The 24535-nt window shown below is 38.8% G+C and overlaps 1 protein-coding gene across 1 annotated transcript in view; it reads right to left on the bottom strand.

The window, feature by feature from the left end:
- FCSK (fucose kinase) overlaps positions 1 to 24535 on the bottom strand; it is a 234822-nt gene that overhangs the window by 180187 nt on the left and 30100 nt on the right. The window contains exons 7-8 of the mRNA XM_053702250.1: positions 15844 to 15941; positions 3093 to 3173 (exon numbers count right to left, since the gene is read on the bottom strand). Coding sequence (XP_053558225.1) covers positions 3093 to 3173; positions 15844 to 15941 — 179 coding nt within the window. The remainder of the gene's footprint in view (positions 1 to 3092; positions 3174 to 15843; positions 15942 to 24535) is intronic.

Below are 24535 nucleotides of genomic sequence, written 5' to 3'. Positions count from 1 at the left end.
GACCTAGAGACAGAAGCCTTACTCTATCAGGCAGATGTTTAGATTTTCTCTTACAATTATTCGATGAAGGGAAAGCTGACAAAGCCGCCGTTACTGCAGAAGAAATCTGAGCGGCAAAATCCCCAGGTAAATAAACACCCCCAGGTGGATGAGAGGACACAGAAGGCACAGTATGAGAAACAACTAAGGCTTGGGACGTCTGTGGAGAAAACTGCGGCATGTCACACACAGCAGTATCCTAAGAGACACTTGGCTTAGAAGGGAGAATTTTTTCTTTACATTTTAAAGTTTTTTTCTAAACAAGAGGAACAAAACTTTATATGTAGGGCAATTTGACTGTCTAAACAAAGCATATAGATAGATAGATCCTGATCTGTATCTGTAGCTTAGATAACAGGTCCCACTAGCAATTTCCAAATATAGAAATTTTAATGTAAAAAACGAAAAATTTAATCTTTCAGATAAATAGTAATATTAAATAGTAAATCTTAAATACTAGAATCAAATTCAAATATATAAATATAACTTGAAAACAAAAACTGCCTCAGATGCCTGAGGCTCCTACCGGCCAGAAAAAATGTCCCACTAGTAAGAGCAACTTTCTAGAAGTAATTTCCTCCTCTGGTAATCCGGTGAGCTGATAAACAGAAGCCGATTCAAAAGATGTTCAAGTAGAGACAAAGATGGCTGCACTAAACTATTTACCGCTCCGCTCTGTAAAAGCGGAAGTGCAGTCGTCACATGATCGGGAAACCAGAAAAAAACTTTGTCACAGAAATTTACACAGCTCTAAAAAGAGCTTGAAGAAAGCTGCAGTTTAAAAAACGGCTAAAGTATCAAGACCGTTTAATATAATGGTAATCCAGTGGCCCAACAATGAAAAAGATATATGTTGAGCCCTGAACCTAGAAGCTCAATTATGTAGTAGGTAACCAATAAAGATTCCTTTACTGTTAACCCATGAACTCCTCTGGCCAAGTGAACTCCCCATATAAACTGACCTTTCTCATATTATATAAAAATGCCCAAGTGCCATGTCCTTAATATGAATCCTTAATCAATATGGAGTATTAAGTCCCAAAGGAAGGATCTGAAAAAGAGGATTAACATCTTAAGTGCTGCTATCCTTCCATACCTAGAAGGCAAAAGCACTTACCTTAGATCCAATTGCATGATAGATGCTGATCCTTAGGTGTGGCAGGTGCTTCACTCCCTGTCATAGACCTATAGGAAAAGAAAGAATAAAGTAACTAACTCTGGCTTTCTGCAAAGGGGTAGCAAAGTGTTAAAAGTAAAGCAAAGACTTCCTCGCCGCCTTTTAACTGCTAAAAGCTACCACTACTCTTACTCAAGAGATTGACATGGACACAGCTAGACCACAATCCTTGCTTGGATTAAAATCTTCAGACACCAACTTCGCACAACCTCTATTGACAGAGGCAAAGAGAATGACTGGGGGTTATGGGTAAGGCAGTTACACTTAACAGCTTTGCTGGGGTGCTCTTTGCCTCCTCCTGCTGGACAGGAGTTGAATATCCCACTAGTAATTGGAATGCAGTCATGGACTCTCCACGTCATAGGAAAAAAAACTTATTTTGCACTCGCGTTAAGCTGCGTAATCCAAAAAGTCAAATTGCGTGCCCTTTCACGTATTCCCCCACAGAAGTCAATGGAGAAGACAAATAGAAAAAAAAACACTAAAATCCTAATCTGTTGCACAAAGCCCATGACGTTTTCTCCTCGAAATGTGCACATGAAAATCTGATTATTTCATTTTGCGAAAATGTTTTCGTTACAGTATATATTCTATTTATTTTTAAATAAATATTTCACTATATATGTGATGATTTTTGGACTGATATATCTATTTATATACCTCTGAGATATTGTTTAATGTGAATAAGATTGTAGTGTGAAATCTTTTCATTATCTCCATCGTTAAACCTATCTCTATACTTATAAATGCATGTTTCTCAAGGTATGTGCATGTATGTCAATGTAAAATCCCTGCGTCTGCTTTGTTTCCAACACCCGAGATCTCCTATCTTTTAGCCCTAATAACTTTTGTGTGCAATATTTTTTAAATAATTTTTATTAGACAGTGTTAATATGAGTGTTAGTGTACTTTTTAATGTATTTTTGAAGAGTTTCAGAAAACTTAATTTCAGTTCTTCAAGCGCGGAAAGAATTGATGGACAATTGCGATTTTTCAAGACTTGTAATATCTGCGCAATGGAAATTGATTTTGAAAATACCATATCGCGTGCGGAAAACCCTTACCACGCAACTTGTAATCTTGTCCATAGTTTCTTGAGAATGGGGGTAACTGTCTAATTATGGCTAGAACCACTAGCAGTCTCTCTAGTCCCTTCTTATTTTATATACCATTCATTTATGCTATCTTGTTTCTTTATTCTTTAGTGAACAAGCTCCTCATTGGTAAGACAGGAGAGGTTGTTAGTGAATCTAGAAGAGCAAACAGAGAAGAAACTCCACAATAGGAAAGAAAAACAAAGAAATTAATTGGAAGATTAATGATGGAGAAAATGAGTAAAACACAGAGTGTGTAGAGAAAACACAGACAGGAAAGAGGAAAACATGAGAATGAATAAAAAGCCTAACAGGCCCATTTATCAAGCTCCGTACGGAGCTTGAAGGGCCGTGTTTCAACTTATGAAGCAGCGGTCTAAAGACCGCTCCTCCATAACCCTGTCCGCCTGCTCTGAACAGGCGGACAGGAATCGTCGGACATCAACCCGATCGAATACGATCGGGTTGATTGACAGCTCCCTGCTGGCGGCCGATTGGCCGCGAGTCAGCAGGGGGCGGCGTTGCACCAGCAGCTCTTGTGAGCTGCTGGTGCAATGTTAAATGCGGAGAGCGTATTGCTCTCCGCATTTAGCGAGGTCTTGCGGACCTGATCCGCAGTGTCGGATCAGGTCCGCAAGCCCTTTGATAAATGGGCCTGTAAGAGTTAATAACTGAGGTAAAAACAAATAGGTAAAATGTAAATCTTAAAAGAATAATTGAGATCTTAAATAGAAAACAGAAATTATGAGCACTCCTTGACATTCCAGGTATTGTTACTCTACCAGGGGGACCTTCTGATTGCCCATGATGCACTGCTGGATTCTTTCCTCCGAGCCACGGTATATGATGTCCCTCACAAGTCCCTGTAAGCAACACAGGAGATTCACAACTTTTTTTTTTGTTTATGTTCTATACAAGAGATCCGGCTCAAACCTGGCTTGGTAGCATCAGCAGAAATATTATATATATTTTTTTTTTCTTTCATGTAATTGGCAAGATTCCATGAGCTAGTGACGTATGGGATATACAATCCTACCAAGAGGAGCAAAGTTTCCCAAACCTCAAAATGCCTATAAATACACCTCCCAACACACCCACAACTCAGTTTTTACAAACTTTGCCTCCTATTGAGGTGGTGAAGTAAGTTTGTGCTTGATTTTTATGATTTCTTCTATGATAAGCGCTTCTAAGCATTCTGAAGCCCAATTCCTCTCAGAGTACAGTGTTTGTCAGAGGGATGTAAAGAGAGTATCGCCTATTGTTTATTATGGTTTCTATCATGGCAAATCTTTTCAAGGGTTCTCTGTCATCGGTCGTAGGGATTCATCTCCTATCTCCCTTTTCAGATTGACGATATACTCTTATACCATTACCTCTGCTGATAGTTTTCAGTACTGGTTTGGCTATCTGCTATATGTGGATGGGTGTCTTTCGGTAAGTATGTATCATTATTTAAGACACTCTCAGCTATAGTTTGCGCTTTATGTATTTATATAAAGTTCTAAATATATGTTAGAGAAAGAAAGAAAGCGCCTCATGGTGTGGATAACTCTGCACAGTTGTATAGTACAATAATGGTTAACGTGTGAAATGATACTCACAAGGAAATTGGCACTCTTATTAAAAGAAGTGCGAACGAGCAGGGTGACGTTTATAGCAGTCAGTACGCTGAGGTAAGCACGCTTTGGTCTGTCTCGAAACCAGCTGTCAGCTCTCCACAGTCGGCGATCAGGAGTCCCTTTGTTTGCAAGTGGTAAATGCGAATTGCTTCTGGTAGATGCCGTGGGCACCACTCTGGCTGCAGACAGTTTTTAAGGAGGAGGCTACTGATTTAGAGTAGTTTATTGTCAGTCTCCGTTTGTATCACTCCAATCTTTGTTCTTCATTTAGGTTATAACAACCAATTTTTATTATAATTGGCCAGATATGTATTGTTTTTTCAAGAAATCTCTCTTTTAGTTATTTGTTTATTTTACTAATACTTAGGGATTAACCTTTATAATTTTATATAATTTGTTTAATGTTTTTAATATTGAGCCAATATGTTCCAATTGCCAAGTATTTTATTTACCACAATGTAACAATTTTGTTACAAATGTAGCGATTTGACTATGTTTTTTTCAATCATATTGGTTGTTCCCTGTTTTAAGCCTCACAGCAGGCAGTGTTTTGTAATTATCCTGATGAAACGGCCATGAGCTTGCGGCCGAGCAACGCGTTTTAAGCTCAAAATAAATACCACTTGATTTTATCTGGACTTGTTTGCAGCATTCTGTTTCCAGCTTTCTTAAGCATTCATCCTATGTTGTCAACACTGTTGCCGATATTGTATCTGTAGCCTCCTCCTTAAAAACTGTCTGCAGCCAGAGTGGTGCCCACGGCATCTACCAGAAGCAATTCGCATTTACCACTTGCAAACAAAGGGACTCCTGATCGTCGACTGTGGAGAGCTGACAGCTGGTTTCAAGACAGACCAAAGCTTGCTTACCTCAGCGTACTGACTGCTATAAACGTCAGCCTGCTCGTTCACACTTCTTTTAATAAGAGTGCCAATTTCCTTGTGAGTATCATTTCACACGTTAACCGTTATTGTACTATACAACTGTGCAGAGTTATCCACACCATGGGGCGCTTTCTTTCTTTCTCTACCATCTAGATTGACTCACCCACCACAAGAAAAGCAGCCTGTCCATCACTTCCTTTGAAACTGACTTTTTTGCCTGTTTTACGTTTTTTCATTCAACTTTTCTGTTTTATTGCATAGTATTGTATTAATTTTGTGTATATATATTGTTCTTAAACCAACATACTCCAGTACTATACGTTTTATTATTTTTGATGATGATTATTCACTACATTTTATTAATCTATACATGTGATTTATTTTGTATTTATATATTTTATATGTATTTACACAGGTTTGTGTGTCACTAAACACACTTGCACCTACCCGTGCACTAGCCACTGTATATTTTTAGGCCAATTTCAACCTATTGGCCCCATTTTTATAGATAAAGAGACAGCACTATTTTTATCATTATTCACAACATTTATACATTCATCACACCTAGATCACACAACACTGATTATTCACAAAAATTTTTGGTCTTCTCATCACTGTTTTTGTTTTTGTGCTTGGTTTAGTGACGTTCACTAGTTTAGAAAAAAACATAATATTTTTCTGTCACACACGATTGGCGCACACTATTTCTATACTTTTTTGTATAGTGCTTTATAAATTTCTAAATATATGTATTTACTTATATTTGCCATGAGTCAGGTCTATGTATATTTCCCTTTGCAGTCTAGCAGTTTCAGTATGGGAATTATGTTTTAGAAAGTTTTTTTCCTTTTAAATTCTGCAGACAAATTAAGCTTGCGAGGGCGCAAAATGCTGTTATTTATTGCGTCATTCTTGGTGCGAGAATTTTTTGGCACAAATTTGCGTCTATAATGGTGCAAGTTCATCATTTCCTGCGTCTTGGTTGACGCCAGGTTGTTTTGCACGGAATTTTATCTGTTTTGACGCGAGTTGCGTCACTTCCAGATGATTGTTGGTGGCAATTTTTTTTTATACTTCCTATTGCGCCGTGCGTCATACTTGGCGCCAAAATATTTGGTTTTATTTTACCCCACTTCCTATATGCTCTTTTACATTTTACAAGATGTCTCAATCTGATCCTGTCTCAGAAGCTGCTGTAGGAACCATGCTGCCTGAACACAGTTCTACCAAAGCTAAGTGTATCTTTTGTAAGCTAGTGGAGACTATATCTCCGGCTGTAGTATGTAACAGTTGTCATGATAAGCTTTTGCATGCCGATAATGTTTCTATTAGTACTAGTACAGTATCTGTTGTTCCCTCAACATCAAATGTACACGATATCCCTGTTGATATGAAAAATTATATTGCTGACACAATTTAGAAGGCTATGTCTGCTTTCTTTCATGTAATTAGCAAGAGTCCATGAGCTAGTGACGTATGGGATATACATTCCTACCAGGAGGGGCAAAGTTTCCCAAACCTCAAAATGCCTATAAATACACCCCTCACCACACCCACAAATCAGTTTTACAAACTTTGCCTCCCATGGAGGTGGTGAAGTAAGTTTGTGCTAGATTCTTCGTTGATATGCGCTTCGCAGCAGGCTGGAGCCCGTTTTTCCTCTCAGTGTGCAGTGAATGTAAGAGGGATGTGAAGAGAGTATTGCCTATTTGAATTCAATGATCTCCTTCTACGGGGTCTATTTCATAGGTTCTCTGTTATCGGTCGTAGAGATTCATCTCTTACCTCCCTTTTCAGATCGACGATATACTCTTATATATACCATTACCTCTACTGATTCTCGTTTCAGTACTGGTTTGGCTTTCTACTACATGTAGATGAGTGTCCTGGGGTAAGTAAGTCTTATTTTTGTGACACTCTAAGCTATGGTTGTGCACTTTTATATAAAGTTCTAAATATATGTGTTTAAACATTTATTTGCTTTGATTCAGGATGTTCAATATTCCTTATTTCAGACAGTCAGTTTCATTATTTGGGATCATGCATATGAATAATCAATTTTTCTTACCTTAAAATTTGACTTTTTTCCTGTGGGCTGTTAGGCTCGCGGGGGCTGAAAATGCTTCTTTTTATTGCGTAATTTTTGGCGCGGACTTTTTTTGGCGCAAAAATTTTCTTTGTCATTTCCGGCGTCATACTTGTCGCCGGAAGTTGCGTCATTTTTTTGACGTTTTTTTGCGCCAAAAAAGTCGGCGTCACCGGATGTGGCGTCATTTTTGGCGCTTAAAGCATTTAGGCGCCAAATAATGTGGGCGTCTTTTTTGGCGCCAAAAAATATGGGCGTCATTATTGTCTCCACATTATTTAAGTCTCATTGCTTATTTGCTTCTGGTTGCTAGAAGCTTGTTCATTGGCATTTTTTCCCATTCCTGAAACTGTCATTTAAGGAATTTGATCAATTTTGCTTTATATGTTGTTTTTTCTATTACATATTGCAAGATGTCTCAGATTGACCCTGAATCAGAAGATACTTCTGGAAAATTGCTGCCTGATGCTGGATCTACCAAAGTTAAGTGTATTTGTTGTAAACTTGTGGTAACTGTTCCTCTGTCTGTTGTTTGTAATGAATGTCATGACAAACTTGTTAATGCAGATAATATTTCCTTTAGTAATGTTCCATTACCTGTTGCTGTTCCATCAACATCTAATATTCAGGGTGTTCCTGTTAACATAAGAGATTTTGTTTCTAAATCTATTAAGAAGGCTATGTCTGTTATTCCTCCTTCCAGTAAACGTAAAAGGTCTTTTAAAACTTCTCATTTTTCAGATGAGTTTTTAAATGAACACCATCATTCTGATTCTGTTTCTGATAATGATTTTTCTGGTTCAGAGGATTCTGTTTCAGAGGTTGATTTAAACTTTGTTTTGGGGTGTGGATTATTTTTCAGCGGAATTGGCTGTCTTTATTTTATCCCTCCCTCTCTAGTGACTCTTGCGTGGAAGATCCACATCTTGGGTATTCATTATCCCATACGTCACTAGCTCATGGACTCTTGCTAATTACATGAAAGAAAACATAATTTATGTAAGAACTTACCTGATAAATTCATTTCTTTCATATTAGCAAGAGTCCATGAGGCCCACCCTTTTTGAGGTTGTTATGATTTTTTTGTATAAAGCACAATTATTCCAATTCCTTATTTTTTATGCTTTCGCACTTTTTTCTTATCACCCCACTTCTTGGCTATTCGTTAAACTGATTTGTGGGTGTGGTGAGGGGTGTATTTATAGGCATTTTGAGGTTTGGGAAACTTTGCCCCTCCTGGTAGGAATGTATATCCCATACGTCACTAGCTCATGGACTCTTGCTAATATGAAAGAAATGAATTTATCAGGTAAGTTCTTACATAAATTATGTTATTCTGCCTTCTAATAAACGTAAAAGGTATTTTAAAACTTCTCATAATACTGATGAATTTTGTAATGACCGACAACATAATGATATATCCACCTCTGATGAGGGTCTCTCTGACTCAGAAGATCCTACGTCAGACATTGACACTGATAAATTAACTTATCTTTTTAAGATTGAGTATATTCGTTCTTTGTTGAAAGAAGTGTTGGTTACTTTGGATATTGAGGAGTCTGGTCCTCTTGATAACAAATCCAGTAAACGTTTAAATTCTGTTTACATACCTCCTGTAATTACTCCTGAGGTTTTCCCTGTTCCTGAGGCTATTTCTGATGTGATTGCTAAGGAATGGTCTAAGCCTGGTACTTCTTTTGTTCCTTCTTCTAGGTTTAAAAGATTGTACCCTTTGCCAGTGGCTAAATTAGAGTTTTGGGAAAAGGTCCCTAAGGTTGATGGGGCTATTTCTACTCTTGCCAAGCATACTACTATTACTATGGAAGATAGTACTTATTTTAAGGATCCTTTAGATAGGAAATTTAAATCTTATCTAAGTAAAGCTTATTTACATTCTGGCTATATTCTCAGGCCTGACATTTCTATGGCTGATGATGCGGCTGCATCGACCTTTTGGTTGGATAGCTTAGCACAATGGGAAAAAGATCCTGATTTGTATAGCATTGTTCATTTGCTTCAACATGCTAATCATTTTATCTGTAATGCTATTTTTGATATCATCAAGATTGATGTTAAATCTATGTCTTTGGCTATTTTAGCTAGAATAGCTTTATGGCTCAAATCACGGAATGCTGACATGTTATCTAAATCTAGGTTACTATCTCTATCATTCCAGGGTAATAATTTAATTTGTTCTCAGTTGGATTCTTTTATTTCCACTATTACTGGGGGGAAGGGAGTTTTTTTGCCTCAAGATAAAAAATCTAAGGGTATATCTAAAGCTTTTAATCGGTTTCGTTCATTTCGTCAGAATAGAGAACAGAAAACCACTCCTTCACCAAAGGACTCTGGCACCAATTGGAAGCCATCTTCGAGTTGGAATAAATCCAAGCCTTATAAGAAACCAAAGCCAGCCCCCAAGACTGCATGAAGGTGCGGCCCTTAATTCAGTTCTACTGGTGGGGGGGCAGATAGAAATTATTTCAAGACGTTTGGGCAGGTTCCATTCAGAAACATTTGATTCAGAATATTGTCTCCCAGGGGTATTGAATAGGTTTTAGAATAAGACCTCCTGTGAGAAGATTTTTTCTTTCTCACGTTCCAACAAATCCTGTGAAAGCTCAGGCCTTTCTGAAGTATGTTTCAGATCTGGAGCTTTCAGGGGTAATTGTACCAGTTCCACTTCTGGAATAGGGTCTGGGTTTTTATTCAAATTATTCATTGTCCTAAAGAAGGAAAATTCATTCAGACCAGTTCTGGATCTGAAGTTTTTGAATCACTTTTTAAGGGTCCCAACTTTCAAGATTGTGACTGTAAGGACTATTCTGCCTTTTGTTCAGCAAGGTCATTACATGTCCACAATAGACTTACAGGATGCATATCTTCACATTCCAATTTATCCAGACCATTATCGATTTCTGAGATTCTCTTTTCTAGACAAGCATTACCAATTTGTCGCTCTTCCATTTGGCCTAGCGACAGCTCCAAGAATCTTTTCGAAGGTTCTTGTACCTTATTTGGATGATATCTTGGTACTGGCTCAATCATTTCATTTAGAAGAATCTCACACAAATCAACTAGTGTTGTTTCTTCAAAGACATGGTTGGAGGATCAATTTACCAAAGAGTTTCTTGATTCCTCAGACAAGGGTTACCTTTTTAGGTTTCCAGATAGATTCAGTATCCATGACTGTCCTTAACAGACAAGAGACGTTTGAAGTTGGTTTCAACCTGTCTAAACGTTCAGTCTCGATCATTCCCTTCAGTGGCTATGTGCATGGAAGTTTTAGGTCTCATGACTGCAGCATCGGACGCGATCCCCTTTGCTCGTTTTCATATGAGACCTCTGCAGCTTTGCATGCTGAATCAATGGTGCAGGGATTATACTCGGATATCACAATTGATATTCTTAAATCCCAACACTCAACTCTCTCTGACTTGGTGGTTAGACTATCATCAGATTATTCAAGGGGACTCTTTTGTTCATCCTTCCTGAACTGTGAATTCAACAGATGCAAGTCTCACAGGTTGGGGAGCTATCTGGGGGTCTCTGACAGCACAAAGGGTTCGGAATCCTCAAGAGGCGAGGTTACCAATCAATATTTTAGAACTCTGTGCTATTTTCAGGGCTCTTCAGGCTTGGACTCAGTTAAAGAGAGACTCTTTCATTCGTTTTCAGACAGACAATATCACAACTGTGGCATATGTCAAACATCAGGGTGGGACTCTCAGTCCTTTAGCGATGAAAGAAGTATCTTGTATACTTTCTTGGGCTGAATCCAACTCCTGTCTAATTTCTGCGATACAGCCGTCAGACTTTATATCCAGGGGAGTGGTCTCTCCATCCAAATGTATTTTGTCAGATTGTACAGATGTGGGATCTTCCCGAAAGAGAACTGATGGCTAACCATCTAAAAAAGAAGCTTCCCAGGTCCTTTCCAGGTCCAGGGATCCTCAGGCGGAGATGGTGGATGCGTTAGCAGTTCCTTGGTTTTACCAACCTGCTTACATTTTTCCGCCTCTAACTCTTCTTCCAAGGGTGATCTCCAAGATCATAATGCAACAATTGCATGTGTTTCTGATAGCACCAGCATGGCCTCACAGGTTTTGGTATGCGGATCTTGTCCGGATGTCCAGTTGTCAACCTTGGCCACTTCCTTTAAGGCCAGACCTTCTGTCTCAAGGGCCGTTTTTCCATCAGGATCTCAAATCGCTAAATTTTAAAGGTATGGAAATTGAACGCTTAGTGCTGAGTCATAGAGGTTTCTCTGACTCAGTGATTAATTACTTTGCTACAGGCTCGTAAGACTGTTTCAAGAAAGATTTACTATCGGGTTTGGAAAACCTATATTTCATGGTGTTCTTCTCATAAATTCTCTTGGCATTCTTTTAGAATTCCTAGAATTTTACAGTTTCTTCAGGATGGTTTGGATAAAGGTTTGTCTGCAAGTACTTTGAAGGGACAAATCTCTGCTCTTTCTGTTTTATTTCATAGAAAGATTGCTAAACTTCCTGATATTCACGGTTTTGTTCAGGCTTTGGTCCATATCAAGCCTGTTATTAAGTCTATTTCTCCTCTATGGAGTCTTAATTTGGTTTTGAATGTTTTGCAGCCTCCTCCTTTTGAGCCTATGCATTCTCTGGATACTAAACTACTTTCTTTGAAAGTATTGTTCCTTTTGGCTATCTCTTCTGCTAGAAGAGTTTCTGAATTGTCTGCTCTCTCTTGTGAGTCTCCTTTTCTGATTTTCCATCAGGATAAAGCTGTTTTATTGACTGTGTTTAAATTTCTTCCTAAGGTTATGAATTCTAACAACATTAGTAGGGAAATTGTTGTCCCTTCTTTGTGTCCTAATCCTAAGAATACTCTTGAAAGATCTTTACATTCTTTGGATGTTGTAAGAGCTTTGAAATAGCGTTTTTTATTTAATCCCTCCCTCTCTAGTGACTCTTCTGTGGACTTCCACATCTTGGGTATTTCTATCCCATACCTCACTAGCTCATTAACTCTTGCCAATTACATGAAAGAAAACATAATTTATGTAAGAACTTACCTGATAAATTAATTTCTTTCATATTGGCAAGAGTCCATGAGACCCACCCTTTTTATGGTGGTTATGATTTTTTGTATAAAAGCACAATTATATTTCCAGTTCCTCTTTTTGTATGCTTTTTTACTCCTTATTTTATCACCTCACTACTTGGTTATTCATTAAACTGAGTTGTGGGTGTGGTGACGGGTGTATTTATAGGCATTTTGAGGTTTGGGAAACTTTGCCCCTCCTGGTAGGATTGTATATCCCATACGTCACTAGCTCATGGACTCTTGCCAATATGAAAGAAATGAATTTATCAGGTAAGTTCTTACATAAATTATGTTGGGGGGGGTTTAACACAAATTTTGACTATACACCAATGTAACAGTGGGAGTTTTCCTTGCCAGCCAGTGAGCTCCTTTCCCATGAATTAGTTCTCCATAAAATATACACTTCCAGTACGTTTTGGTATCAATCTAATCTATTTAATCAATCTATTGTGAAAATATTATTGACATGTCTAATTAGTGCACATGATATAATTTAAAAGCCATCAATTCTGGATTTTACTGGTCACCCTTCCATAACTTTGCTATGAATTATATTATATAGTCATCAATGCTCAGAATAATTACCATCTGCTGCTTTTCTAACATTCTCAAAGGCATGTCCCTAGGCTCATTCTTTATCATTTTGCATAGTTGTGAGGTAGCTTACAGTCTTTTGTTATTTGATTAAGCTAAAAAGAGATCTAAAGCAGGTACTGTCACATTATTAATTATATTAAAACAACAAGTTATGAAACTTAGAGATTACAATATATTCAGCTCTAGTGTGCTAAAAAGGAGATTTCATCCATACTTATGTCTTCACTGATTTTATATATATATATATATATATATATATATATATATATATATATATATATATATATATATATATATACATACTATACTTTGTCTTTTAAAAGTAAGTTCTTGTATATAAATACAATGCTGTAATTCATCTGGACATTATATTATGGGGAAACTCTCACACCAAGCATGCTCTCAAGCCGTTCGTAAGCAGGACAATCCTGTGATTGGTGACTACATGCATATGTCACCCGTGATTGGCTCACCAGCTGTTTACTACTCAACATTGCTACTCCTAAGCTTGACTTTTATGATGTCTTTAACCCCTTTGCAGGTGTTAAATAATGGTTTACATTGAACATTAATTTAATAATACAATGCTCTAACAAAATTATAGCATTTTATTTTTTGGCTAGACTGTACCTTTATTGTTCACACCATTCAACACAATGTCCCTTGCACATCAGCAATATTACCATCAATGCTGTCCAGCCATTTCTCTATTCAAGACCTTATCAGCCAAAACAGGCAACCGCAGACAAAATATTTCTTGCTAGCACAAGGTCATAAGTATTCATATTTATTAGCTAGTCATTCAAGGGAAAGTAGATTTAAAATAAAACGTTTATGATTCAGATATATCCCGCCATTTTAAACAACTTTCCAATTTACTTCTAGTGAATAAATATGTTCTCTTGGTATCCTTTGTTGAAGAGCATTCCTAGGTAGGCTCAGGAGCAGCAATGCACTCCGGCGAGTCAGCTGCTGATTGGCAACTGCACATATATGCCTCTTGTTATTGGCTCACCCAGTGTGTTTATCTAGCTCCCAGTAGTGCACTGGTGTTCCTTCAACACAGGATAACAAGAAAATAAAGCAAATTTGATAATAAAAGTAAACTGGAAAGTTGCATAAAATGTTATGCTTTAACATCCGAATTATGAAATAAAACTTTTGGGTTTCATGTCCCTTTCAGGGCCTTATCTTTTGTTTGTGTATATATATATATATATATATATATATATATATATATACACACATATACACATATACACACACACATATATACACATACACACTCACCGGCCACTCTATAAGGTACACCTTGCTAGCACTGGGTTGGACCCCCTTTTGCCTTCAGAACTGACTTAATTCTCAGTTGCATAGATTCAACAAGGTGTTGGAAACATTCCTCAGACATTTTGGTCTATATTGACATGATAGCATCACGCAGTTGCTGCAGATTTATCGACTGCACATCCATGATGCGAATCTCCCGTTCCACCACATCCCAAAGGTGCTCTGTTGGATTGAGATCTGGTGACTGTGGATGCCATTGAAGTACAATGAACTCATTGTCATGTTCAAGAAACCAGTTTGAGATGATTTGAGCTTTGTGACATGGTGCATTATCCTGCTGGAAGTAGCCATCAGAAGATGGGTACACTGTAGTTATAAAGGGATGGACTTTGTCAGCAACAATACTCAGGTAGGCAGAGGCATTTTAACGATGCTCAATTGGTACTAAGGGGCCCAAAGTGTGCCAAGAAAATATCCCCCACACCATTACCACCAGCCTGAACCGTTGATACAAGGCAGGAAAAATCCATGCTTTCATGTTGTTTACGCCAAATTCTGACCCTACCATCTAAATGTCGCAGCATAAACAGAGACTCATCAGACCAGGCAACGTTTTGCCAATCTTCTATTGTCCAACTTTGGTGAGCCTGTGTGAATTGCCTCAGTTTTCTGTTCTTAGCAGACATGAGTGGCACCCGGTGTGGTCTTCTGCTGCTTCAAGGTTTGACATGTTGTGTGTTCAGAGATGATTTTCTGCATACCTTAGTTGTAACGAGTGGTTATTTTAGTTACTATTGCCTTTCTATCATGCCCATTCTCCTCTAACATCAACAAGGCTTTTTCGTCCACACAACTGCCGCTTTGTAAACCCTAGAGATGGTTGTGCGCGAAAATCCCAGTAGATCAGCAGTTTTTGAAATACTCAGACCAGCCCGCCTGGCACCAACAACCATGCCACGTTCAAAGTCACTTAAATCCCCTTTCTTCCACATCCTGATGCTCGGTTTGAACTTCAGCAAGTCATCTTCACCACGTCTAGATGCCTAAATGCATTGCGTGGCTGCCATGTAATTTGCTGATTACCAAGTGTTACCAAGCAATTGAACAGGTTTACCTAATAACTTGGCTGATGAGTATATATATATATATATATATATATATATATGTGTGTGTTTTTTGTATGTCTGAGGAAGGGGCTAAACCCCGAAAACGTTCACAATATAGGAAATAAACCTTTGAAAAGTCCTGGTGAGTGCACTCTTCTTTTGCTCCTATATATAAATATATATGTAGCATTATTCACAAACACTTTAAAGGGACAGTCAAGTCAAAATTAAACTGTCATGATTCAGATAGGGCATGCAATTTCAAACAACTTACTAATTTACTTTTATCATCACATTTGCTTTGTTCAAAGCTAAACCTAGCTAGGCTCATAAACTGATCCCTAAGCCATTAAAGGCTGCCTCTTATCTCAGTGCATTTCACAGTTTTTCACAGTTACACAGAGCTAGCTCATGTGTGTCATATAGACAACATTGCGCTTACCCCCGTGGAGTTATTTGTGAATCAGCACTGATTGGATAAAATGCAAGTCTGTCAAAAGAACTGAGATAAGGGGCAATCTGCAGAGGCTAAGATACAAGGTAACTACAGAGGTAAAAGGTGTATTAATATAACACAGTGTTGGTTATGCAAAACTGGAGAATAGGTAATAAAGGGATTATCTATCTTTTTAACCAATATGCAAGTAGACTGTCCTTTTAATAAATAGCTTTAACAAGGCTTTACATGACAGCCGTCAACAAAAGGAAATGTACAGTGTGGTGTATATAAACTCAGGGATACAGGCAATGAAGTAGCTTGCAGTAGAGACAAATGTGTACATGAAAAAGAGAACCCTATGACCTTCTCAAGGTTTAGCCTAGCTCTGTCCTATCTGCCTGTTCATTAATAAGAAGCAAGCATCACCAACCTGCTCATCAGCCAAGTAAACGCCATGCTCCTTAGCATATTCTGGTGTGCCTGGTACTGAGATGACACGGGCTCCTCTGAAGTTTTCCCAATTTATTTCTGGGAGGAAGAGACAAGGGTGGTCTAAATGAGTCAATGTAATCACATCTGTGTTCCAAAGTATTTCAGCTAATGTCTCCATTACAAATAGTGACTGCAGAATGTTGTTTGTTTTAACAACAAATTTCAGCTTAGAGCATTGGCCTGAATTCCAATCCATCACAATTCCAAACAGAAACCATTTAACAGGAGCTTGTGTGATTTGTTTGATTCATGTTTTACACCATTCAAGTACAGTGCTACCGTTTAAATTAGATAAATGGCTTTAATTTTAAAAAAATATATATAACAAAAATCTAGTTAAAGGGACACTAAACCCAAATTTTTTCTTTTGTAATTCAGAAAGGGCATGCAATTTTAAGCAACTTTCTAATGTACTCCTATTATCAATTTTTCTTCGTTCTCTTGCTATCTTTATTTGAAAAAGAAGGCATCTAAGCTTTTTTTGGTTTCAGTACTCTGGACAGCACTTTTTTTATTGGTGGATGAATTTATGCACCAATCAGCAAGGACAACCCAGGTTGTTCACCAAAAATGGGCCGGCATCTAAACTTACATTCTTGCATTTCAAATTAAGATACCAACGCCTAGATTTAGAGTTCTGCGTTAGCTGTCCAAACCAGCGTTAGGGGGTCCTAACGCTGGTTTTGGCCGCCCACTGGTATTTAGAGTCAGTCAGGAAAGGGTCTAACGCTCACTTTCCAGCCCCGACTTTTCCATACCGCAGATCCCCTTACGTCAATTGCGTATCCTTTCTTTTCAATGGGATCTTTCTAACGCTGGTATTTAGAGTCTTGGCTGAAGTGAGCGTTAGAACTCTAACGACAAAACTCCAGCCGCAGAAAAAAGTCAGGAATTAAGAGCTTTATGGGCTAACGCCAGTTTATAAAGCTCTTAACTACTGTGCTCTAAAGTACACTAACACCCATAAACTACCTATGCACCCCTAAACCGAGGTCCCCCCACATCGCCGTCACTCTAATAAAAAATTTTAACCCCTAATCTGCCGAACGCACACCGCCGCAACCTACATTATCCCTATGTACCCCTAATCTGCTGCCCCTAACATCGCCGACCACTATATTATATTTATTACCCCCTAATCTGCCCCCCCCAACGTCGCCGCTACCTACCTACACTTCTTAACCTCTAATCTGCCGACCGGACCTCGCCGCCACTATAATAAATGTATTAACCCCTAAACCGCCTCACTCCCGCCTCAAAAACCCTATAATAAATAGTATTAACCCCTAATCTGCCCTCCCTAACATCGCCGACACCTAACTTCAAGTATTAACCCCTAATCTGCAGACCGGACCTCGCCGCTACTATAATAAATGTATTAACCCCTAAAGCTAAGTCTAACCCTAACACTAACACCCCACTAAGTTAAATATAATTTTTATCTAACTAAATAAATTAACTCTTATTAAATAAATTAATCCTATTTAAAGCTAAATACTTACCTGTAAAATAAACCCTAATATAGCTACAATATAACTAATAATTATATTGTAGCTATTTTAGGATTTATATTTATTTTACAGACAACTGTGTATTTATTTTAACTAGGTACAATAGCTATTAAATAGTTAATAACTATTTAATAGCTACCTAGTTAAAATAATTACAAAATTACCTGTAAAATAAATCCTAACCTAAGTTACAATTAAACCTAACACTACACTATCAATAAATTAATTATCTAAACTATCTACAATTAAATCAACTAAACTAAATTACAAAAAATAAAAAAGATTACAAGAATTTTAAACTAATTACACCTACTCTAAGCCCCCTAAAAAAATAACAAAGCCCCCCAAAATAAAAAAATGCCCTACCCTATTCTAAAATAAAAAGTTAACAGCTCTTTTACCTTACCAGCCCTTAAAATGGCCTTTTGCGGGGCATGCCCCAAAGAAAACAGCTCTTTTGCATTTAAATAAACATACAATACCCCCCCCCCAACATTACAACCCACCACCCACATACCCCTAATCTAACCCACCCAAACCCCCCTTAAAAAACCTAACACTAAACCCCTGAAGATCTCCCTACCTTATCTTCACCACGCCGGGTATCACCGATCCGTCCAGAAGAGGGTCCGAAGTCTTCATCCTATCCAGCAAGAAGAGGTCCAGAAGAGGCTCCGAGGTCTTCATCCTATCCGGCAAGAAGAGGACATCCGGACCGGTAGACATGTTCATCCAGGCGGCGTCTTCTATTTTCATCCATCCGGCGCGGAGCGGGACCATCTTGAAGCAGCCGACGCGGTTCCATCCTCTTATTCCGGCGACTCCTGACGAATGAAGTTTCCTTTAAGTGAGGTCATCCAAGATGGCGTCCCTCGAATTCCGATTGGCTGATAGGATTCTATCAGCCAATCGGAATTAAGGTAGGAAAAATCTGATTGGCTGATTAAATCAGCCAATCAGATTCAAGTTCAATCCGATTGGCTGATCAAATCAGCCAATCAGATTGAGCTTGCATTCTATTGGCTGTTCCGATAAATATAATATAGGGGTCGGCGATGTTAGGGGCAGCAGATTAGGGGTACATAGGGATAATGTAGGTTGCGGCGGTGTACGGAGCGGCAGATTAGGGGTTAATAATAAAATGCAGGGGTCAGCGATAGCGGGGGCGGCAGATTAGAGGTTAATAAGTGTAAGGTTAGGGGTGTTTAGACTCGGGGTACATGTTAGGGTGTTAGGTGCAGACTTAGGAAGTGTTTCCCCATAGGAAATAATGGGGCTGCGTTAGGAGCTGAACGTTGCTTTTTTGCAGGTGTTAGGTTTTTTTTCAGCTCAAACTGCCCCATTGTTTCCTATGGGGAAATCGTGCACGAGCACGTTTTTGAAGCTGGCCGCGTCCGTAAGCAACGCTGGTATTGAGAGTTGCAGTGGCGGTAAATTATGCTCTACGCTCCCTTTTTGGAGCCTAACGCAGCCCTTCAGAGAACTCTAAATACCAGCTTTATTTAAAAGGTGTGGGGGGAAAAAGGCACGCGTAGCTAACGCACCCCTTCTAATGCAAAACTCTAAATCTAGGTGCAAGAGAATGAAGAAAATTTGATAATAGGAGTAAATTAGAAAGTTGCTTAAAGTACAGTGTCCCTTTAAATGTATAAAAGTAAAATGTGCTGGCTAATAATTTAATGACTGCCCATATGTGTTTGAATGCAGGTTTTGTCCCTTAACTAATAATCGCCTAGTTTACAAGTTTTGCGCTAAACAGGGTGTAAAAATAAAGCCAAAAAAGTTGCGTTATTTCACTCTCCATAGCGTTGCCATTACGAGTTACTGAAAAGCCGAGGGCTGATTTGATGTGCTCGTGCACGCTTTCCCCCATAGACATCAATGGGGAGAGAGTATTAGAAAAAAAAACACCTGAAGTGCGGAATGGTGATCGCTATAACGCAACCCCATTGATGTCTATGAGAAAAGGAAAGTTACTTTTAAACCCCCTTACATAAACCCCTAGTCTAAACACCCCTAATCCGACACTAATAAAAGTTATTAGCCACAATTTTGCCGCTCCCCGACATTGCCAACACTAATAAAAGTTATTAGCCCCTAATCCGCTGCTCCCCGACATCGCCGGCACTAAATAAACCTATTAACCCCTAAACCTCCGGCCTCCCACATCGTCGCCACTAAATAAACCTATTAACCCCTAAACCTCCGGCCTCCCACATCGTCGCCACTAAATAAACCTATTAACCCCTAAACCTCTGGCCTCCCACATCGCCGCCACTAAATAAATCTATTATCTGGCCTTCAACATCCCAAAACACTAAATTAAACTATTAACCCCTAAACCTTATACTCCCCAAACTTTAAATTAAAATTACAATATAACTATGTTTAAATAAATAAAAATAAACCTAACATTAAACTATAAATTATCCTAACCTTACTATTCTAATAAAATTTAAAAAAAAACTACCAATTAAAAATCCCAAATTTAAAAATATATAATCCACGAAAAAATAAAAAAAAATCTAACATTACAAAAAACATAATTTATGCTTACCAGATAACTCCCTTTCCTTCCGGATAGGGAAAGTCCACGGCTTCATTCCTTACTGTTGGGAAATACAACACCTGGCCACCAGGAGGAAGCAAAGACACCCCAGCCAAAGGCTTAAATATCCCTCCCACTTCCTCATTACCCCAGTCATTCTGCTAAGGGAACAAGGAAAAGTAGGAGAAATATCAGGGTATAAATGGTGCCAGAAGAATAAGATAAATAATAGGAGGCCGCCCTTAGACAAGAAAAAACGGACGGGGGCCGTGGACTCTCCCTATCCAGAAGCAAAGGAATTTATCTTGTAAGCATAAATTATGTTTTCCTACCTAAGATAGGGAGAGTCCACGGCTTCATTCCTTACTGTTGGGAAAATTATACCCAAGCTCCAGAGGACACTGAATGAATAACGGGAGGGATCAAAAAGGAAGAGGTGGACCCTATTCTGAGGGCACCACAGCCTGCAAAACTTTTCTCTTGAAAGCTGCTTCAGCCGAAGCAAAAATATCAAAACTAGTGAAAATTAGAAAAAGTATGTAAGGAGGACCAGGTAGCCAACTTACAAATCTGATCCATAGAGGCATCGTTCTTAAAGGCCCAAGAGGAAGCCACTGCTCTAGTGGAAAGAGCCATTATCCTCTAAGGAGGATGATGTCCCGCTGTCTCGTAAGCTAAGCGGATGACACTCCTTAACCAAAAAGATAGGGAAGTCGAAGTAGCCTTCTGCCCCTTACACTTCCCCGAATAGACAACAAAGGGAAGATTGTCTAAAAACTCCTTAGTAGCCTGAAGAAAGAACTTCAAGGCGTGAACCACATCCAAATGGTGAAGTAAACGTTCCTTTGATGAAGTAAGATTAAGACACAAGGAAGGAACCCCAATCTCCTGATTGATGTTTCGATCTGTCACAAATTTAAGAAAGAAATCCTAATTTAGTACGTAAAACCGCCTTATCTGCATGAAAAATCAGATAAGGGAACTCACATTGCAAAGCAGAGATCTCAGAAACTCTGCGCGCAGAGGCAATAGCCATTAAAAAGAGAACCTTCCAAGATAACAATTTAATGTCAACGGAATGCAGAGGCTCAAATGGAGACTGTTGCAAAACACGAAGAGCAAGATTTAGGCTCCAATGAGGAGCCCCAGATCTAAACACAGGTCTGATCCTAATCAGAGCCTTAAAAAAGGACTGCACATCTAGAAGCTCAGCCAGCCTCTAGTGCAATAAAACCGACAGGGCAGAAATTTGTCCTCTCAGGGAACTAGTAGAAAGACCCTTCTCCAATCCATCCTGGAGAAAAGATAAGATCCTGGCAACCTTAACTCTGTGCCAGGAAAAACCACGCTCTTCACACCAGAAAAAGTAGGTCCTCCACCCTTTGTGGTAGATACGCCGAGTAACTGGTTTACGAGCATGAATAAGAGTATCAATGACACTCTCAGAGAAACCTCTCTTTGCTAAGACTAAGTGATCAATCTCTATGCAGTCAGCCTCAGAGAATCTAGATTTTGATGAACAAATGGACCTTGTAAGAAGGTAACTTTCACGGAGGAAATGAGGACATCCCCACTAGATCCGCGAACCACGTCCTTCGCGGCCATGATGGAGCAATCAGGATTACTGATACCCGCTCCTGATTGATGCTGGTCACCACTTGAGGAAGAAGCGGTAATGGAGGAAAAAGATATACGAGTTTGAACCTCCAGGGCACTGCTAGTGCATCTATTAGATCTGCTTGGGGATCCCTCAATCTCGACCCGTACCAGGGTAGCTTGGTATTGAGATGGGACGCCATGAGATCTATCTCAGGCGTCCCCCACTTGCTGCATATCTCTGCAAACACCTTGGGATGGAGAGACCACTCCCATGGGTGGAAGGATTGGCTGCTGAGAAAATCCGCCTCCCAGTTATCCACACCCGGAATGTGGATCGCTGACAGCAAACAGCTGTGGGCCTCTGCCCACTCCAGAATCAGAGATACTTCCTTCATTGCCAAGGAACTTTTCGTTCCCCCCTGATGGTTGATGTAAGCCACCGAGGATATATTGTCTGATTGGAATCTGATAAACTGGGACGAACCCAGAAGTGGCCAAGCCTTCAAGGTATTGAAGATTGCCCGTAGTTATTTTATTATTATACTTTATTTATTAAGCGCCAATATATTCCGCAGTGCTGTCCATGGATACAATTCATTTAAATAAAACAATACAAGACTTGTAAGATACAGGAGGGATTGAGGGCCCTATTCCCGTGGGAACTTACAATCCAAAAATGTTGGGAAGAGAAGGACTCCTCCGTGACGAAAGGCAAAGAATGCCTGGGGTAATGAGGAAGTGGGAGGGATATTTAAGCCTTTGGCTGGGGTGTCTTTGCCTTCTCCTGATGGCCAGGTGTTGTATTTCCCAACAGTAAGGAATGAAGCCGTGGACTCTCCCTATCTTAGGAAGGAAAAAAAATAAACACTAAAATTACGAAAAAAATAAAAAACACTAAGATTACAAAAAATAAAAGGAAATTATCAAAAATAAAAACCAATTACACCTAATCTAATAGCCCTACAAAAATAAAAAAGCTCCCCCAAAATAAAAACACCCCTTAGCCTACAATAAACTACCAATAGCCCTTAAAAGGGCCTTTTGTGGGGCATTGTCCTAAGTTAATCAGCTCTTTTACTTGTAAAAAAAATACAAAGTCCCCCCAACAGTAAAACCCACCACCCAACCAACCCCCAAAAATAGAAAAAACTAACTCTAAAAAGCCTAAGCTACCCATTGCCCCCTAAAGGGGCATTTGTATGGGCATTCAGCTGTTTTACAATGCCCTTAAAGGGGCATTCAGCTCTTTTACAACTGCCCAAAGCCCTAATCTAAAAAAAAAAAACACCTAAAAAAACTAACACTAACCCCAGAATATCTAGTCACGGTTCCTGAAGTCCAGACATCCAGTCTTCATCCAGGCAGCGACACCTCTATCCATCGCAGGGGCGTCTTCTATCTTCTTTCCAGCGGCACGGAGCGGAGCTAACCTGGAAGCCGATGCCATCCTGCGCGGAGCGTCCTCTTCATACGGTCACCGCCGTACACTGAAGCTTCAATGCAAGGTAGCCGTTTCAAAATGGCGTACCTTGCATTCCTATTGGCTGATTTGATTCTTTAAATTCAAATCAGCCAATAAGATGAGAGCTACTGAAATCCTATTGTCTGTTCAAATTTTTGTTTTGCTAAATCCTTAACTCCTGCTCTCAGATGGCGGTATAGATCGTGTTGGTATAGGCTGTAACGCAAGCATTTTAGCCGGACCGCACAACTTGAAATACCGGCGCTATGAAAATCACACTCTCAAACATCATTTTTTTTGAGTGTGGAATGGATGCTGCGATACAGGCTAAAATGCTTGCGGTATAGCTATACCGACACAATTCGTAATATGCGTTCCTGACCATTCCACCGTAATGGTAATTTTTTCAGCATTAAAAGCCGTAACGCACCGTAAAGCAAAACTCGTGAATATTATAGGTGAATATCAATTAATGACATTTACACAATACATGTATATAATTGTCCTTAATAGATATAATTTTAAATAACATTTAATTTGCTTCTATCATCTAATTTGCTTGGTTCTTTTGGTATCTTTTGTTGACTCAAGAGCTAGGTAGGCTCAAGAGCTGGGAGCTAGCTACTGACTGGTGGCTGCATATGACTCTTGTCATCAGCTTACCAATGTGTTCAGCTAGCTCCCAGTGGTAGTTTGCTCCTTCTTCAACAAAATTGCCAATAGGAGTAAATTGTTTAAAAACGTATGCTCTGTGTCATGGAAGAATAGTTTTTTGGGTATCATCATCATGTCTTTATAATGGTCTTTTAAGAAGAGCAAAATTACAAAAATCTCTCTGGCCCCCATGGATCAAAAAAGGGTTTAAGGGATCAAAACAAATGAATGTTACCATAAATGAACATTTAGATGATCAAATTTAATGTATTTCTTAGGTTAAAAGTGTGATTTAAGCTATATTTTGAACTTTTAATTTTTTTAAAAAAATGTGATTTTAAAATGTGAATTTAGCACCCACAAGAACTTTAAAAGGGACATAAAACCCCAAATATTTCCTTTATGATTTAGATAGAAGTTATGCTTTTAAACAACTTTTCAAATTACTTCTATTATCAAATTTACTTCGTTTTCTTCTTATCCTTTGTTGAAAAACTGGAAGGTAAGCTCAGGAGTGTGCACGTTTCTGCAGCAGTTTTGTAACAATGTTATACATTAGCAAGAGCACTAGATAGCAGCACTATTTCCTGTCATGTAGTGCTCTTGACATGTGCACGCTTCATATCTAGATATCTCTTCAACAAAGAATTACAAGAGAAAGAAGTAAATAATAAAAGTAAATTGGAAACTTTTAAAATTGTATTCACTATCTGGATCATGAAAGAAAAAATTTGGGTTTCATGTCCCAACAGCAAAGAAATCCAAATAAAGAGGCAAAAAAAATGATTTTCAACAAGTCCAAGGTATAGAGGAGTCATTCACTGAGGCCTTTTACAGCTCTTTTTCTGACCAAGAA

Source organism: Bombina bombina, chromosome 1 (genome assembly GCF_027579735.1).
Source record: "Bombina bombina isolate aBomBom1 chromosome 1, aBomBom1.pri, whole genome shotgun sequence".
NCBI classification, from domain to species: Eukaryota; Metazoa; Chordata; class Amphibia; order Anura; family Bombinatoridae; genus Bombina; species Bombina bombina.
The sequence above is the reverse complement of the archived record's forward strand: the minus strand, read 5'-3'. Positions and strand labels throughout refer to the sequence as shown.